The sequence below is a fragment of the Cyrtonyx montezumae genome, unplaced genomic scaffold (genome assembly GCF_038088225.1).
Source record: "Cyrtonyx montezumae isolate F1298 unplaced genomic scaffold, pur_monq_1.0 scaffold_20, whole genome shotgun sequence".
Lineage (NCBI taxonomy): Eukaryota > Metazoa > Chordata > Aves > Galliformes > Odontophoridae > Cyrtonyx > Cyrtonyx montezumae.
Genome location: NW_027071937.1, coordinates 5,339,491 through 5,357,597, shown reverse-complemented (window position 1 = coordinate 5,357,597; position 18,107 = coordinate 5,339,491). Strand labels below are relative to the sequence as shown.

The 18,107-nt window shown below is 49.6% G+C and overlaps 2 protein-coding genes across 5 annotated transcripts in view; both read left to right on the top strand.

Moving 5' to 3' along the window:
• The first annotated feature begins 180 nt into the window (after positions 1–180).
• On the top strand, positions 181–3,347 carry NAIF1 (nuclear apoptosis inducing factor 1). The gene is made up of 2 exons (XM_065737602.1): positions 181–976; positions 1,584–3,347. The coding sequence occupies exons 1-2, from the start codon at positions 472–474 to the stop codon at positions 2,045–2,047; spliced, it is 969 nt and encodes a 322-aa protein (XP_065593674.1). The 5' UTR covers positions 181–471; the 3' UTR covers positions 2,048–3,347.
• A 5,746-nt stretch (positions 3,348–9,093) lies between these two features.
• EEIG1 (estrogen-induced osteoclastogenesis regulator 1) overlaps positions 9,094–18,107 on the top strand; it is a 32,092-nt gene continuing 23,078 nt past the window's right edge. For 2 of the 4 annotated variants that reach the window (XM_065737601.1, XM_065737598.1), the window contains exon 1: positions 9,756–10,865. In XM_065737601.1, the coding sequence (XP_065593673.1) occupies positions 10,720–10,865 (146 nt within the window). In that variant the 5' untranslated portion in view covers positions 9,756–10,719. Of the gene's footprint in view, positions 9,147–9,276; positions 9,290–9,755; positions 10,866–18,107 lie in introns of those variants that run through there. The other 2 variants (XM_065737599.1, XM_065737600.1) reach the window with 2 other exon arrangements.

Sequence of the window (18,107 nt, the reverse complement as noted above, 5' to 3'; positions counted from 1 at the left end):
TCTCGCCGGACTCACGCAGGCCCAGTGGCTCAAGGCAAGCGGCGAGGCGGGACCGTCCCCAGCCCCTCTCTCGATAGACAGCCCGACTGACCAATGACGGCGCAGCGCTCCTCGCGGGGGGCGAAACTTCCACCTGACAGGCAGGCGGACGACCCAATCAGGCGAGGAAAGAAAGGGAGCTGATTCTGGAAGCCATTACGCCAGTGTCGCAGGGTGGAGGCCGTTGAGCGGGGCTTGCTGGGTGGCTGTGGTACGCAATTTGCGTACCGTTGGCGGTGCCAAGGGGGGGAGCGGGGAGGGAGCGACACCTCCGGGCCCCGAGGGGCCTCGGGCTCCCCCCGCTCCTCCCCGGCCCGGGGTGAGCGGGCCCGGGGGGCCCTGCGGGAGGCTGGGCAGGGCCGAGGGGCAGCGGGGCCCCCCAGGCCGTCAGGAGCACTCCGAGTACCAGCTCCCCGGCTTCCCCTTAGGGCCATGGCGTCGCCCCCGGCTCCCCCGGCCAAGAAGCGGAAGATGAACTTCTCGGAGCGGGAGGTGGAGATCATCGTGGAGGAGCTGGAGCGCGGCAAGCACCTCCTCATCAACCACTTCAACGCGGGCGTACCGCTGGCCGCCAAGGCCGCCGCCTGGCACGACATCCTGCGGCGCGTCAACGCCGTCGCCACCTGCCACCGCGAGCTGCCCGAAGTGAAGAAGAAGTGGTCCGACCTCAAGACCGAGGTGCGGCGCAAAGTGGCCCAAGTGCGCGCCGCCATGGAAGGGGGAAGCGAGAGCCAGAACGGCGGCGGCGCCGGGACGGAGGGCGAGGACCCCACCGGTGCCACCACCGCCCCCGTCATCCTCACCCCCATGCAACAGCGCATCTGCAACCTGCTGGGAGAGGCCACCATCATCAGCCTGCCCAGCGGGGACTGTGGGGCGGCTGACGGGACTGAGATCCCCATCACCGCCTCCGCCACCACCGTCACGCTGACCCAGAGTGAGTGCTGCGCACAGTGAGGATGCTGTGTTCTGCAGTGATGGCCCTCTGGGGGGGCCTGGTGCCCGCCTGTCGTCCCTCTGCAGGGAGCTCCGTTCAAAGCAAAGCCCCCATCTGTCATGAAAACACGTTGGTGCTGTAGGGGTGCATCTATGAGATGAAAGTCAGCTTTGATGGCTGGGGTCAGCCTTAAAACAAAGGAAGCAAAGAGCTTCTGGTCCCTTTCTCTTGGGCACTAAAGTAAAAGGGAGGAATATCTCCAAGACTGATTTCCTGATCTGCCCCACGTGGGCCGTCCTGTTGCTAAGTGCCATTCTAGGCCTTCTCTTTGCCCTTATGTCAGTTGGTTAACAGTGCTCTAAACTAGGGGCTGAGAAGTGATTTTGTCGAGACAGATATGGTGCACCCTTTGGACCTTAGTCTGTACATCCGAGAAGGAAACTTGGATGAGGGTGGAGTAGACTTGAGTTATTTTGTGAGTTCACTGTTTATTGTATGTTATCTCACAGAACAGGCAGTATTCCTGTTACATTCCTTGAATAGTCCTGTAGATAAAAGCACTCATTTTGCAGCTACTCCTTACCCCCTTTCTGTCCTTTGTTCCCAGTTCCTGCAGAGACAACTTACCACAGTCTGGAGGACGGGGTCGTGGAGTACTGCACAACAGAAGCCCCCACCACAGTTACTGCTGAAGCACCCTTGGAGATGATGGCACATCAACACGAAGTGTCTGCAAAACCCCAGGAGTTGAAAAGCCGCATCGCTCTGAACTCAGCCAAGCTCCTGCAGGAGCAGCGAGTGACCAACTTACATGTGAAGGAGATTGCCCAGCACCTGGAGCAGCAGAATGACTTGCTTCAGATGATCCGTCGCTCTCAGGAGGTGCAGGCGTGTGCGCAGGAGCGCCAGGCTCAAGCCATGGAAGGAACACAGGCTGCACTGAGTGCCCTCATCCAGGTCCTCCGCCCCATGATTAAGGACTTCCGGCGATTTTTGCAGAGCAATACACCCAGTCCTTCGGTGACTGCTGACCCCAGCCAGACTGGGCAGCAAGATGGCATTATCCAGTGAAAGAAGCAGCAGTGGGACTTATTTCTTAGAGAAAACTGCCCCTGCTGCCACTGGACACAGAGGAAGGGGGTGCTGGCCCTTGTCAAAGTGAAACGGCTCGCCTTGGAGTCTCCCTGAGCCTGAACAGCTTTCTTCTCTGCTAATCTTATGCTAATCTGCCTTTTCAGACCCATGGCACAGAGCAGGAGCAGGAGGTGTAATAAACAAGGAACCTAACATTGGTTGCTTTAGTTCCTCAAAACAACAGATTTGTTTTTAAAAGAAAAGAGGGAGAGAAAAAAGACAATTATTTTTTTTTAATCTGTTTGAGAAGCAATTCTGGTTATGACACTTATTTCTCCCTCTGCCTTGATCTGTAGCCTTTAACTGACTTCAGACACGGACAGTCTTGCTATTAAGTCACCGTAGTGAAGCTGCCAAGGTACAGTTACCATAGGCTGTAGTGTCTGGTAGTGAATGCATTTCTGTCTCTTGCTGAAAGCGCTTACTGGAAACGTGGTATCAGAGGTGGTACAGCCTTTCCCTGCACTGAGAGTTCGCGGGTACTGCTCTCAGAGCATGAAGTTCACCCGCACAGACTAGCACTAAGCCTGATATATGCAGTTCACATCCCACCCTTATCTCTCAAGGATATAAATGGGATATAAATAGTGTATTCACCTCGTGTTCTATCTGTGTGCGGTCATGAAATTCAACTTTAAACTTTGCAGATGTGATGAAAATTTCATGCCTTGGTCACCAGATCTCATCCTGAGATACGTATTGGAAGCAATTATCTGTCCCAGTATGTTTAATACCCAAGGACACGTAAAAATTTCATTCAGATGGGTTTACAGGCAAAACATTGTCTCATAACGCACAGTTTGGTACCTCTGTAATAGCTCAGTCTCTCCTAGTGGACCTGGTCTGGAGGGCTTCAGCTACACAGCAGCTCCCAGCAGACATCTGTCAGCTACTGATTGGAGTGAGTGAGTTTTGGAGCGCTGATTGGTTCTGGTGGTCGTGGTGGCATTTATGTATTTTTTAGGAGCCAGAAGCAAGTACAGCAGTTCTTTTGTTAGTCTGCTAGCTGGCTTTGACTGGGATTCTGAGCAACAGCTCTGAAGTTTCACCTCTCCTATTTTCTCAGTTAAACAGGGTTAAGGAGCGTTTGCAGCCCCTGATCTTGAGATGTTCAGTTTGTTTGGGCTGTCCTTGCTGAGAGCTCCATTTCACAGGATGGTGAACCTGCAGTAGCTTCATAAACTTTTAGAGGACAAGCTCCATTTGTAGCTACATGGAAGCTAACTTAAAAAGAAAAGTGCAACTCTTTTCCCCATACCTTGCAACATTTTTCACATTTATTGGGCTTGTTGTTTGCCAGATGCTGCTTTTGAAACCGAACTTTTTCAGAGTTGGTATTTGCTCACTGTCAAAGTTTCCTTCTGGGCTGAGAAGTGGTAGGCAGAGTCTGAATTTGCACAATCACGTGAAACCTGTACATATTTTATGGCAGGATGCTGATGGAGGACACCCAGTTAGAGCAGTGGGTGAACATTCTGCTGCCTACCTCCGGCCTTTAGTAATCTCTCCTCTGCAGGGCTGATGGGGGAGAAAAGAAAAACTTGAGAACTTTGGCCCTGGAAGGTTCTGACCCTTTGACACAAACATCTCGGTGCTGAGGCAGGGCAGCACCTGCTGCTCCTTCCCACCTCGTTGGGCATCCGGCCACGTGAGTAACACTCTCCTGCCTCTTTCTCTCAGACTTTGTGGGGTCAAATCAATTGCTCAATTGAAAATTATTTTTAAAGCAGAAAATGTCGTATATGTTGTTTTACCTCATTTGTGTAATGTTCTCTCCTTTACAAATATGATTTTTAATAAAAAAGTACTGTTTTTGGTAAACAGACTGTTTCAGTTCATCAGCATGTTCCGGGGAAAGAGTGAGCTTGTGAAAACAAGTTTGCAGCGCAGAGGACTCAGTCAGAAAAGGCCAAGAGAATGGTGCAGCCACATCTTATTTTTTTTCTTGGTCATGAAATCTGTGGCCTTACATTTGCATCACTGTCATTTTTTCTCTTTTTTTTCTAACATCTTCCGCAGCTTTGCCTCGGACCACTAGTTGGTTCATTGCACCTGACAGGTTAGCACAGCATACTCATCTCCCAGCTGCTCACAACACGCCTCGGTAGCCCAAAATGAGGGGTGAAACACCAGCCTTGGGATCTGAATTGCAGTGTTCATTTTTGCAGTGACTAAGCACTTGAGCTCTGCTCCTGTTTCTTAGGAGTAAAGGAGCTGCCCTCAGAACCGCCCATTTTTTCATGTATTTTCAGGATAAATACACAGCTTAGTCAAGCCAGTAGCACTCAGGAGCAAGTTCCACGCACACATTTTTGTCTCATTAAAAAGATGTAGCAACCTTTTAAATGCAGGGTGAGCCCCGTGATTAGGGGCTTGGTTGTTGCTCATGACGAGGTCATCAAACTTGGGGAGGATGGGGAGGAAGAGAGAAATACGTCACTTAAAACCAGGAAGATCAGGTAAACAGGGCACTTATGTGCCTGGTGGTTCATTGAGCAGGGAACTTGTGCCCAAAGCAAAACAAAAACTGAGGAACGGCATCTCACAGATGTCTGTGCTCCTTTTACCAAGCTTTTTGTACCTCCAGATTTATACTCGCCATCCAGAGCAAAGGGGCTGTCCTGTCACAGGGCCTCTCAGCAGGCAGGGCGAGCGTACTTCATCCTTCTTGCTGCTGGACGAAGAGGAGTTTGATGGAGCACTTCTGGTGGGTCAGAAGATACCTCGAGGCTGTGGCTTTCTGCTTGTGGCACCACTGGGTGCTTCAGGAGCAGAAAACTGGTTGTGAAGCTCAGGCAGCAAGCTGTGCGTGCAACCCAGGCACAGCTATCCAGGAGATGGCACTGTGCAACGGGGCAAGGCCCTGGGATCCTGAGCCACGGTCTGCAGCAGAGCATAGCGTGCTGGTGGATGGTTCCAGAAGTCACCTGCGGCCTGCAGATCTTTTGTGCTTGCTCCTCACTGCTGGGTCATCTCAGGACTGGGAGCCTGGAGAGGAAGAAATCCAATGGGAGAGCGGAGGGATGTGGAGCACAGATAGCTGAGCTCACGCAGTGCTCCCAGAGCAGGTCTGTGCTGCTGGGCTCACAGCTCACTGTGACACCTGGGCAGGCATTACGTATGAACTCCTTCACTCTAAGCACTGGGGCAGGTTTTAGGATTTTTTCCAAGGCCATCCATAAATGTGACAGTATCCCAGAAGTACAGCGTGCTGAAATAGGTGATCACGGTTCTGGAAGCAGAGGCAGAATGATATCATCTGCATATGTGCCTAAATTACCTCGCCTCCCCCGACACGTTTTTAGTTTGTCAAGCCTGTTTTGGCCAGGCGTTCTCTTGTTGGTATATTGGTTTTTTTGACATCTGAGGTTGTTGCCAACAGGTACTGTCAACAGAAGTGTGGTCTGTTTACTTATGAAAATGGAAGCATTCAATATTCTTTGTCTTTCTTGAAAGCATCTGACAAGAAGCTTCACACAGACACCAGCACAGCTTCCAGGCTGTGCCCTGGGATTCAGCCCGAAGCCCAGCCACCTGCACACGGGGCTCACGAGCCCTTGAGTCTCTGCACAGATATCCAGGCACAGGATGAGGCCTCGCAAGCATGAGCCTCAAGGCAACACGGGCTCCTGGCTGAGGATTTCAGAAGGGCAAAGCTGTTCCCGTGCCACTGCCAGGACTCCCAGGAAGAAACGGAGAGCTGTGCCACACGTTCCCACAAAACATGGAGCAGATATGGAAACCAGTAAACACAGAAGAGCCAAGCAGCTGGGCTTTCAGGTCTGGCCACATGCTCCGGGAAAGGAATCCACCAACTCCAGATTCCTATGCTCCCTTTGTCTCCAGATAACAGGATCCCCAGTCCTGGCAGGTCAGAAACACACCAGACAGGTGTGTCCTTTGCAGGCGAACAGGAAACCAAGCCTGGCACAGAAAGTGAAACCGTTCCTGGGTTTATGGTGATAAGTTCAGTTAAATATGAAACTAGTGAAAAGCACAAGCTGATGAAAGTCAAACTGGCAGCCTGGGATTAAATTAAACTGGGAAGATGCAAGCTTAGAATAACTCCATTCCACAGGAAAATCCTACAGGACAGGGAGCTGGGGTTTCCAGCAGCACACAGGGCTCATACCAGCACCCAGCCCTGCCAGGGGCCAGCACAGCCTGCCCTGCGCTGGGCAAGGCACAGCCCACAGCTCCTGGCTGCAGAGCTTTGCAGGCACTTGGCCATCTCTGTGTGAAGAAGGTAGCACGGAGCATTACGTGATAGGCTTTTTTTGTTGTTTTTTGGGGGGGAGGATGGGATGACAAGACTAAAAGCTCATTACGGCTATTAAAACAGAGGTTACAGATCTAATAGGGGAAAGCCAATTATGTATTTACACTGTTGCAGCAGTGGTGTATAATTTGTTTTTCAAACTTTAATCATTTGGCTGGCAGGACAAATGAATTAGTGTGATGATGTTTTCCAGCAGAAGATGCTAACGATGTAGATTACAGGTTCTGATGATTTGCTTGTGTATCTGGAATTCCTCTGGGATAAGAAGGAGAATCTGATGGCTCACCACATATGTTCTTCAGGGTCTGTCTCACTTCGCCCCTCTCAGTTCTGTCCCTTCTGAATTCATTTTGCTTCATTTTCTGCCTGCTTATTTATCTCAGTGCTCTAAGCTGGGAGGGAGGAAGCATGGAAAGCCATCTCTGTTCCTGCTTGCACCTTGCTCCCAAGGCAAGCAGAGCACGGAAATCAGCCCCTCTCCAGTGGCAGCAGAGGTGAAGCCCAGAACAAAGCACAGCCCAAACTGATAAATTATCCGAGGTTGATAAGATAATGCCCTGAGACAGCAAAAGTTGAGGAAGTGGTGGCAGCACTGGGGAGAGGAACCAGGAAAGGCTTAGGTCAGGCAGAGCACAGGGTAAGGACGTGGCTGAGGTTCATAGAGCAGAGGTGAAGGCACCATGGGGCCAGATTCATGACACAGCAAGCACCAGCAAAGGAAGAGCTGAGCATTTCAGTCTGGGGTAAGCAGATTTAACATCTATTGTCAAGGGACACCCTTAATAAATTGTTTGGACCTGGATTGGGAAAGAATATAAAGCCAGTGGGGGGGGATGGTGGATGGACAGAGACACAGCGTGCCCTGTTCCCTCTGGCAGCTCCTGTGTGTGGGGCTCAGGATGCTCTGGGGACCCCAACATCCCTTCCAGCAGGGAACCTCAGAGATGTTCAGAGAAGTACTGTCCCTTTAAAAAAATGTGGATCTGTCCAGAAACAATTATGTTGTATAAACACAGAAAAATCAACAGGGTGAATTTTGAACTAATAAAGATTTAATCTCTAAGTCATGAGACTGCCTTTGTTAGGAAAATATACATACCCCTGAGAGCTGAACTACGGTTGCTCTGTTACACACCGCTCAGCAGCTCACTGGGCATTTTTCCAAGTCAGTTTATTTTTAACATCAGATAAATTATTCAATTAATTATAAAAACACTGAGGTTTTCAAGAGAGATTTCTGATAAAACTGCAGAGTAAATATGCGTGAGAATGGCAAGGATTACAATCTCTGCAAACTTTAGCATCTGAGGCTGTTGCTATAAACAAGAGCAGTCCTCCGAGGAGGTTATTTATCAGAGTGAATCATATCAGATAACACAAGGCCTCCTCCCACACAGCAAACAGACAGATCATTTGTCCTTTACCTAGTGATGGAAGAGCGAGATCGACATGTCTGTCACTGGTATGCTTAGGGAATGAGAAGTGTGAGGGGCTGGCCTGGATTCTTCGGATGCTTCCAGCATTCAGGCATCCCATCTTGGAGAACATTAGGTATATAGAAGCTGAGACACAGAAAGTAAAAAGCCAGCCCATTTCTACCAGTGCCTTGAGGCCCTGAAAACACTATCTGTCAACTGATGGGATGGATTCAAGCTTTAAAAGCAGCCTCAACAAACAAATATGGAAACACTGACATCTCCCGCAATGGTTTCACTGTGCCAATACAAGAAATCCTTTCCCAGGCATAAGTTTGTGTCTGTTTAACCTGGTGAGCAAGAACTCTTAACAGTGTTTGCTCTAATCCAGCCTTTATCTTCTATCCACACATGTTGCTGTGTGCTTTTGCTTGCTGATTTTCCTTTTAAAGACTCACACTGTGGTAGAATTATTTGATAGCTCTGGTATTGTCTGTATAGATGGCAAAGATTAAAGGGAAGGAATCCGGGCATCAAAGCCTGGCAAAGTGAGGGCTCCCAGGCTCTCATCCAAGCTCTGCAGACATGCAAAGCAGCACTGGGAAAAGTCCCTACCGTGTGAGCGACACATCCCTGACTTTACAAATAGGCAAATCACGTCGATGAGAGCAGACTCCTTCAGGACAAGGAGAGACATTTTGTTCCGCTTGCCCTTAAACAATGGAATCCTGCCCAACCAGGGCTCCCTGCCCCGAGCACGGGGCAGCAGTGCGTAATAACAGGAGGGAACCGTGCTGCCAGGGACACACTCAGCTGGCTGCCACCCGCTTCCCTTGGACAGCAGCTTGGGCAGGGACAGCGGGGCGAGGAGGACAGGCTGCTGGCTCACAGGACAGAGATGAGGCCTGTCACAGCTGCCACCACCTCACCTGGAGCACAGAGTGGCACAGACTCGCACCCAGCTCCACAGGCAGAGGTTCCATCAGCGACCCTCACGTACCCCAAGAGCCGCCTCAGAGCTGTTTAGCCCGAGGAACGACCATGGGGCAAACCGACGGGGACAGGCGCAGACACAGCCCTGCCGTGAAGCGACCCCGAGGCCACCACGGCGCCCCCGCTTCCCGCCCACTCCCTCAGCCATGGGGGCGGGTCTTGCCTAAACCGATAGACACCTCCTCCAATCCCCGCCCTCTCTTCCCCGCCCCGTACCAGAAAGACCAATCAAAGCCTTGTTCTTCCCGTCCCGCCTCTTTGCTTTGGCCAATCAGGTGGCGCGGCTCTCGTCCTCCCCTCCCCCCGTCCCCCGGGAGGAAGGCGGTGGAAGAGGGTTACGTAGTGTCGGGTCGGTATTCTCGAAGCGCGGTAGTGGTTTTGCTCCGCCGTAGGGCTGCCTGCGGCGTTGGCGTAACGGCCGCAGTTGGCGTAGTGTTAGCAGAGACGGCTGTGGCGGGGAGCAGCGGCGGCCGTGCGAGGAGAGGGCAGGAGGTGCGAGCAGGGAGCGGGCCGCGGGTCGGGGACGGAGCCGGGAGGAGGGCTGAGAGCGGGGGCAGGGGCCGGGAGCGGGGCTGAGAGCCGGCCCGGGGGTGCTAGAAACGGGCTGCGAGCTTGGGACAGCCAAGTGTGCGGGTCCGGAGGCCTGGGGAGCTCAGGGAGGAGGTGGGAGCGGGCCGAGAGCCGGGCACGGCTCGGTGCAGGACGGCACCTGGGGCACAGCGCTGCGCTCCCACGGCAGCGCGAGGCGGCTTTAACCGCACGTCCCTGCAGGCGACGGGAGCCGCGATTTGCAGCTCTCGGTATCGGTGAGGACTGTTGGCTGCTCGGTGTTCGCAGCCTCGTTTCTTTTTGATGCTCATGGGCCCTTAGCTTTGATGGTTTGGCCGTCGCATAAATGCGTGGGAAACCACCCCCGAGCGGAGCCATGCGGGGCGCTTAGTGGTGCGGAGCTGACATCGGGTGACCTGATTTGGTTGTTAGGCTGTGTAATCTGGAGCAGGCTGCTTTTTATTATTTATTTTTATTTTCCTCTGCCGGTTTCCCTGTTTACGAGATACAGGTGCTAGCACTTAGGGCTGATCGGAAAAAAAGAAAAAAAAAAAAAGCCAAAAAAGAAACAGACTTTGCATTTCCTGAGTGTTACATATGCTGCTTAGACCAATGTGGGCTGTAAACTGCTTCAGAAGGTGACAGATGAAAATAGAACAGATTTTTATTAGCTGCTTTGCAAAACAGAAATGATGAGGGGCATGACAGCAGCGAAGCTTGCCCTAGGCAAACAGGGGGAAGAGGATGTTGGGACCAGGCTAATTGGGGCCATACCTCTTAAGACTGGTATGAGTCTGCTGAATATTACCCTTCCAAACAGGTTTTTGAGAAGGAGGAGGAGTCCAAGTCTGCCTGGGACTAATTTACTCATTTCCCTCCCAAAGGCTGACCTGAAGACCTGTACCAAGGAGTAGCACAGGAGGAGGAGAGAGAAACGAAGCATTCTGTATGTGCTGTGCACACACTTAAGGCTTCTTCAGAGACTCATGATGACTTCCCATAAGAGAAGCTTTCTGGAGTGGTTCTGCTGAAGTAAGAGCACTGCCGCCTCTAAGTGGGACAGCTCCTGCTGGTCTGGAGCTGAGACTTACTTATCTCCCTTCCTTTTCCCTTGGAGATGTTGCAGAGATTTAATCTGACCTCTTCCTCCTCACCTGAAGCCTGCTGTGGCAATGATCCCGCAGCCAGATCCGACCACCAAAGAGAAGAGGATTGTGCATTTGAGGCTGGGCCATCGTTGTAACTGAACTGGAATTCACTCCCTGCTCACGCTCCAGGAACGAGCACTGTTCCTCTGCTTGCGTGTGTGTGTTTTGAGCCACTCCTCCCTCATCTTGTTTGGAGTTCCTGGGCTTTCCACACTGAATTTGCCCATGGCTTTCCTGATGAAGAAGAAGAAATTCAAATTTCAGACGAGTTTTACTCTAGAAGAGCTGACTGCTGTCCCCTTTGTGAACGGGGTTCTGTTCTGCAAAATCAGGCTGTTGGATGGAGGAGATTTTGCTAGCTTATCTACCAGGTAAGAAGCTGCTTGCAGATTTGCTTCCTGGCCATTCTTTTTTTTTCCTGGTTATTCTTCACTCAGGTGCTCTGGCATATGGATACCACTTGCCTATCCACGTGCCATATCGGTTTTCCAGAGACAGGGAAGAACATAGGCAGAGAACTGTAAGCCTGGAGGTTGTTGGCTGATAGAGCTGCACTGTGATTTTCAGAGACATGGGGAGGGAGGGAGCAGGAGGTCGCATGCCTGAAAGAGATTGGGTTTTGTAGATGAAGCCCACGTATATTTCTTTTTTCCCTCCTTGCACTAGTTTTTGTGTGCTGTTCTAGATGTTGTGCTGTACTGCTTTTGTGCAGCACTTGAAAATTAACTCTGTAGAAAGCTGTGTCTGTAAAAGCAAATCTGCTCTCCCCAGCTTTGTGCTCTGTTTGTTTCCTAGTTACTGCTCTTGATAAGAGTGGAAGTAGCTTGCTTTGCATTGCAAATTGCTGTGCAAGGGAAAACTGCTGCCTGGAGTCAAAGTTGTCAGTGCTAAAGATACAGTTTATCTCCTTGAACCAATACCGTTGCGTCTCCCAAGTTGATAGCTGCAGTATTTTCTTTTTAACGATTTATTGTATTGGGATCATTCTGCTACATATTTTATAAGGTTGTTCTGTCGTCATGTGTGGGCATTTCTCAGGCTCCTTCGGGCAGACCTGTCCCCACTCCTGCTACTAATTGCTAATAAAAACTTGCATTGTTTCCAGCTATGCACATAGATTATCACCAGCAGTATGCAAATGCAAATTCCACAGCAGCCCGGACTTGCTTTCTTTCTGCCCCAGTATGTGAAGGAAGCCTTCCATGGCATTCAAACTTGTTTTTAACTTTCCTGAGCAACTACTCAATTTTAAAGGTGCAGAGTGTGTTTATGCTGGCTGGTGACTGTTTTATGCCAGAACCAAAGCCTGGTTTGGTCTGATTTTCTTCTTTGTGGTGCAGTGCACTGTGCTCTCTTGTATCAGGAGAGAATTTTGTTGGGCAAGTGTGAAACATTTCAGTCTTGGAAATATAAATGATAGGGCAGTGTTCAAAGCTTGTTTCTTTTTCCAGAGCCGTGATGCAACATCATCTGAAGCGTATAGAAACTGTAGGCATGGAGCACACCCAAAAATGGACTGTGAATTAATTTCTCTTTTGAAGAATATCTATCAAAAGAGCTTTTCCTTACAGTGTACTCCCTTGAGGCCAGATCCTTGTGTTTGGTGGAAGCAGCTTATCTAAGGAATTCAAGCAGTATGTGAACTTAGAAAGAAATTAACCCCTCTGCTTCCTGGAACCCTAATAAGTTGAGTTAAATGGAGGGTGGCTTAGGAAAAGCCTGCACCAGGAATGTCCATCTCCTTGTCCTTGAAAGCAGCTCCGAGGAGCGCGCGCTGCTGGTGGCAGCTGACACTGCCAGCCGCCCAGGCCGTGTCTGGTTGTTTTCAGAGCTGGCCGTGGTTCAGCAGTTCTCTCAGTGCACAGTGTGTTGCAGATTGCGGATGTGTTCCAGCAACGAACTCATCTGTAATTCAAACCAAACACATCCATGGTGCTCAGCTGGCTCGATGGCTTATAAACGAGCGGAGGGGAAGCGGGCTGCTCGGCTTGCCGCCTTTCCCCTGACCTGGCTGTAGTCTTAACTGAAAGCACATGGAAACCTGTTCCTGCTGGGAAAGTTATGGGTCTCAATGGTATTGAGTCATTTGACCTTTTCCAAATATTTTCCCCTGTTGCAGTTACAGAAACTTCATGAGTTTCCAGGAGTAGTGAGGAAAAGAGGTACTGCATAGGATCATGCCATGGCTCTGCTCTATATGCTCCTCTAGTCATTTTCCATTATCTCTTTGAAATTCTGGGACCTGGGGGAAGACAGGGAAGTAGCTGCTATGTCTATGTTGTATGAAAAGCCTATGCACTTAGGGCTGTTATCATTGCTTTTAAATCAGCTGCTTCCAAAAATGATTGATTTGGAGTTGAAAGGTCTGTTGGGTCATCTTAGCATGATCAGCTTACGTGGGAAGTTTCAGTGTTTGCTCTGCAGTCGGTTTGGACCTTTTCTTTGGTCTGTGGCAATAAAAAAAAGTATGCAGCTGTGATCAAAGCAGCTCTTGCTGTCCATGTATTTTCAGAGAATTGATCTAGACAAGGTGTCCCATGTAACCATGTAAGTGGAGCAGGGAGAAGTAGGTATAGGTCATGCTAAATTGGATTTTCTTTTTTTCCTCAATTATGTGACATGATGTGGAACAGTGTTGACTGAGAAGGTAAAAGTTCTCCAGTAAGGGTGGGGATGTGGTATTCCCAGTGAGTTGCTGAGTGCACTGGATTAAACTGACCTGTGAGCAGAAGTGGTTGGCTGTGTTGGCCTGAGCCTTTCCCAAGTCCACTGAGGCCAGGGTTGTAGGTATGTATTACAGACTCACACTGCACCTTACAGTATGAGTCTGGAGGAGCCCTGAGACGAGAGCAGCTCTTTCACCTCCTGTCACGGGGCAGGGGCCAAGCAGCCTGGTTGAGAGGGAAACCTGCCTGAAGTGCACTAAGAATTAACACACTGAGCAATTCAGGGCACTCTGGAAAAGGTCCAAGTCCTGTCAGCGCATCAACTTGAGGATCTATGTCTTGTTTTGTTTTCTTGCAGACAGGTGTCCCTTTTCCATACATGCTGTTAACATGCCTCACTTTAAGCTGTACGTTAGGGACTGAAGCTGCAGCCAGAATTTCCTTTCACCCTTCCTTTCTCCTCTGGTTGGAAAATCTTCTCCTTATGCTATAGCAGGGCTTCTGAGGATAAGAGCAGTTTCAGTAACAGGGCTCTGCTTAACAAACGTCTGTCATCTGTGTGTTTATGGCTCTCCTTTAGAAGCTGGTTTTCTGAAAGCACATCTGAACCAGATGTGGGCCAGACAGATCCTGTATTTCCCCACTGAGCAGTACCAGTATATGCCTTGAATATTATTAATCCAGATTCTAAAATAGCACAACCACCAGTGAATTCAGTTGCCTCCCAGATAGCTTTAAAAATAGCAGGCAGAGAGCGGTAGGGATGTATTCATGGCAACCATTTTCGTAGAGCAGATGGGCTGCTGCGTTTTGCACCAATTTGAAGCTTTAGGAGGGTGTGTGCATCTTTATTCCTGGATAAATGACATAACAGCCTCATCTGGAGTCTGCAGATCTGTGCAGGCGCCAGCACTGCTGGGCAGGGGAGTGCTTCTGTGCGGCTGGCAGCAGGGACTCCCAAACAGGGCAGAAAGCTGCAGCTTGTGCACTTGCATCTTTGGGTTTTACTTGGGGAAGACTTGATTAAATCCCCCCCACATTCCACCACCCCCCGCCTACAATGTCAGTTAATGCTGAGTGGCAGCCAGATGCTCTTTACCTCAGTGCTGATGACTCCTGCACGTTGGCAGAGAGTAAAGCTGGTGTGTGATGTAAGGGAAGTGGAAAGCCAGGTGTTATCCACGCACTCCTAACACCTCATCCTACATTGTTTTGTTAGTTTGCCAGCAGTTTTGCTCTGGTATTTCTGGATTTGAAGGAAGGAATTGTTCTCTGAAAACCCCTGGCTTACTCTTAACGGGAAGACTGTTTTGCAAGAGCTTAACAACATTACAGGCGTTTCTCACCTTCCTCATTTTCTTCTGAAGGCCGAAAGTGCTACCTACCAAGCCAGCCCATGGTTCCATTCCCCTCCAATTGTATTTCCACAGAGAGCATGCTTTCTTGAGCATATGTAGTGTTTCAGCTTGGTTTTCTGATCCTGGCACTCCTGCACCAACTAGAGTTTGTTTTCTGCAGCCCAGCAGCTGTTTGTATGCAGGCTGAAGTGGAGCAGCAGTGGTGTGGGAAGAGCTGACCTTGCTGGGGTGGTCTGGCCTCCAAGTATTTTGGTGCTGTAGCCTGAACCAGGAATGTTCTTACTCTCGCAGTTTGTAATTAAGAGTGAAATGCACTTCCTGTGCTGTGTGCATGTGGAAAGCTGCATGCAGAATGCCAAAGGAAATACTGATACTGGGGGAGGCTCCTCACACCCATAGTTCAACATGGTTTAAGGTCTGTGTGACTGTGTCTCTGCCACCCTGGTGTGGGCACGGATCTAAGGCTGCTTGCTTCCCTCACGTGGTGGGGATGCAAAGCATCATTATGTCATAGTCTGAGGTGCAACTTAGTTCATTTCTGGAGGATGTAAAAAGAGGGGGGAGAAGCACTGCCCTGCTAACAGCTGACATGTGATTCTTACACTTTTGTTAAGGGGAGATGCAAGTTTCACCACCTCAGAAATGCAACCATCTCTGTGGTACAAGTCAGGAATCAGCTATTTCACTGCCTTTGCTTAAGTGGCCATTATCTCTGACTCCTGACCAGAAAAGCATTAACTTTGGCTCACTGGAGACTAAAGGATGGATTCAGACCAGCTGAGACTTAAATCTTCACTCCTGTCTGCTTTAAAGCAAAGGACAGATACTGAAATTGTCTATTCCAGAGCTATTGCCTCCAAGAGGGGAAGAAGACATCTAGCTGCAGTGAGAGAGGGTTCTTGTCTGCATTCTGCCTCTTCCCTCGAGTTGGATTGCTATGGTGTAGTGAGGAACTTGTGTGGCTCTGAATGGCTCTCCCACTTCCATATTTAGTACGATGTGTTTGGCTTTGTCCTCTGCTAGGGCGTGTGGTGCGAAAACACTTCAACAGCATTCTTGTTACATATGTCTATATATGCCAGCCTTCCCTATGTATAAATAAATTCCAAATATATGGATTGAAAGAGCAAGTTTTAATGCTGCAGAGCAGCTTTTTTGTGTTACACCTGCTAAGCTCTTGCTGTTTTGGCTGCAGCGTTGGGAATGAGCTGGGAGTGTTAATGGAAGAGGCGTTTGGATACAGCCTCTAAAAACACTGCAACAGAACACAACCTGATTCAAGACTGTAATAAGGCACAGTACCTGTCCTGCTTGCATTCTGAAACAAAACTAGAGAAACTGCACAGAGGTGAGAAAAGGGGGTTTCTTTATAGCAGTATGGCAAAATGTTGGTGAGAGCTGTGAGCGCAGCAACAGCTGCTGAGGTTTAACCTCTGCTTAGGGGTATTAGAAAAAGTGCAGGATGATTAAGCAGTGCAAGGCTGGTCACCGATACGACCTCTTGTAGGCTGCTGCACGTGCAGGACCAGGCAGCAGAGCCTTGCAGCACAGGGCTCTCATTCCAACCTTACCCCTTCCCACTGCAGATCACCAGCTGGAGTCTGGTGTGAGATGGCCAGAATTCTGTTAAACCTTGCCTGCCCTGGAGGCTGTGTCCTGCTGGGTCAGAGCAGTCGCTCTAGATGAGCTGGCACTCCTATTTCACCTGCTGTTGCTTAGGCAGGGGCTGCTTATTGACCAACAACTGAAACATAAAGCTCTGTAAGTGTTATGCTGTGTGTACAGCATTGTTAAGCGCTCACATAGTCTGCTTTTGAACTTCCCCCCCAGAGCTGACTCTGAGCTGGCAGTGCCTTGACAGCTAAATCTTAGCAACAGCCTTATAGCCTTTAGCGTGACCTAAACAGTGCTTAGCTTAAAAAATTACTCATTGGAAAGTGTGTTCTGCTTTGAGACTGGGGCCCTGTGTCCTGCCTGGGTTACAGAACAGCACTGCTATTAGCCCTGGGTGAGGACAAAGAGGGAGGAGAGGATGTCCCCACTCCCTTTAAAGATATGTATTCATTTTTGAAATACAGGGGAAAGCCTAAATGGCTTCCAGGCTGTTTGTGCTCTTTATCTGCCACCAGTGCCAACTCAAGCTTTGAAGTTGTATTTCTGAGGAATTCATGCATGCCTCTGGGAGCCTGTGGTCTCTGCACAGTTGGTAATACTTTAATAGGCCATAAGTTGCCAATGGCAAGTTGCTTTGGTACCAGTTTCTAGATGAATGAGATAGGTATGGATTTATTCTTAGTGTCACTGCAGGAAGATGCATCTGCTGGTGTTTCAGGAGAGGTTTCCAGCTTCTCCCTCTTTCACTTGCCAGCACAATGGAACCGTGCAGTGAGCTCTTACAACACCTGACTCTGTAAGGTCTCACTCTGCAAACACGGATGGATGAGGCTCTGTGTGGAGCCTCCTTTCTCACACAGGATGTGTTCTGCATCCTCTGCGAGGCTCAGAGCTCTGCCTGCTCAGAGCTGGGGGTGCAGATGTCTCCAAAATGGGTCAGGAATTCTGTTCTAGCTGTTCCTCTTCACATAATGAAGCAACAGCCTTGAGGAGTGTCCCAGATGAGTATTTTGATCTACTTTTCCTTTGTAACAACCTGTGACCTCCTATCAGTAATCCCTGCTGTGTGATCTGTGTTTTTTTCAGGTGGCAGTGGGGTACCCCACCCTGTACTGGCTGCTCAACCTGCAGGATGGGAAGCCTTTTGTTCTTGCAGGTTGTTCACATGATGCCTTTGTGCACTTGCTGGCGACATGGTACACATCACTACCACTCCTGACTCTGTGTCATGATCTCTGGTACCACACAGTGGGACTCAGCATCTCAGTTTAGTGCCTGGATTTGAAAGGCACTTCCCTCTGGCCAAACAGTTGGGCCTGTGTTTGCTGGCCAAGCAGCCTTGTTTGCTGTGTTTTCAGTGTGAAGAGCAAGAAAGGGAATTGTTCTGTGGGATTTTAATTTGCTACTTTTCATGGATGTCATTTTCATGTGCTTCGTAGGAGTCTCCCACACTATTCAAATGATAAAATTGAGATGAGGAAAAGATAAAGGAAATGGGATGGGGTTTTGGGGGCAAGGAGAAATGTGAAGAGGATGTGCATGGAGACTGGAGCACTGGGAGGAGGCAAATGTTGAAGAGACAGGATATTCTAGATCAGCCAGAGTGTGTACGGTCTGTACAACGGATGCTTTCCACACAGATGAAAAGAAACTCAGCTGGCAAGAGAGCAGGATTGTGCCTTTCCTTGAGCTGAATTTATCATGTCAGTGATGAGGGGAGGCCTTGTTGTAGAAGGTCTCATGCTGTTGTCAGAGATGGGGCTGGAGTTAAAAATACTTTTAGTGCCCTGTGCTGTATTCTAAATAAGAAATGAATGCTGTTTGTTGAGCTTGAAAGTGTTGGGGTTGCTTACGTGGGAGGAAGGAAGACAGCATGTGGATTTGCTGTGCTGGAAGGACTAGAAAGCCACGGTGTTAATTAGCAATGCATCTTCAGAGACCTACGGAAACCATCGCCCTGCATGTGGTTGGTAAC

What these genes read in the sequence shown, in the direction of transcription:
- NAIF1 (XM_065737602.1), top strand. Translation starts at nt 472, where the DNA reads ATGGCGTCGCCCCCGGCTCCCCCGGCCAAGAAGCGGAAGATGAACTTC. An exon ending in CACCGTCACGCTGACCCAGA is followed by an intron (nt 977 to 1,583) that starts GTGAGTGCTGCG and finishes CTTTGTTCCCAG; the next exon opens with TTCCTGCAGAGACAACTTAC.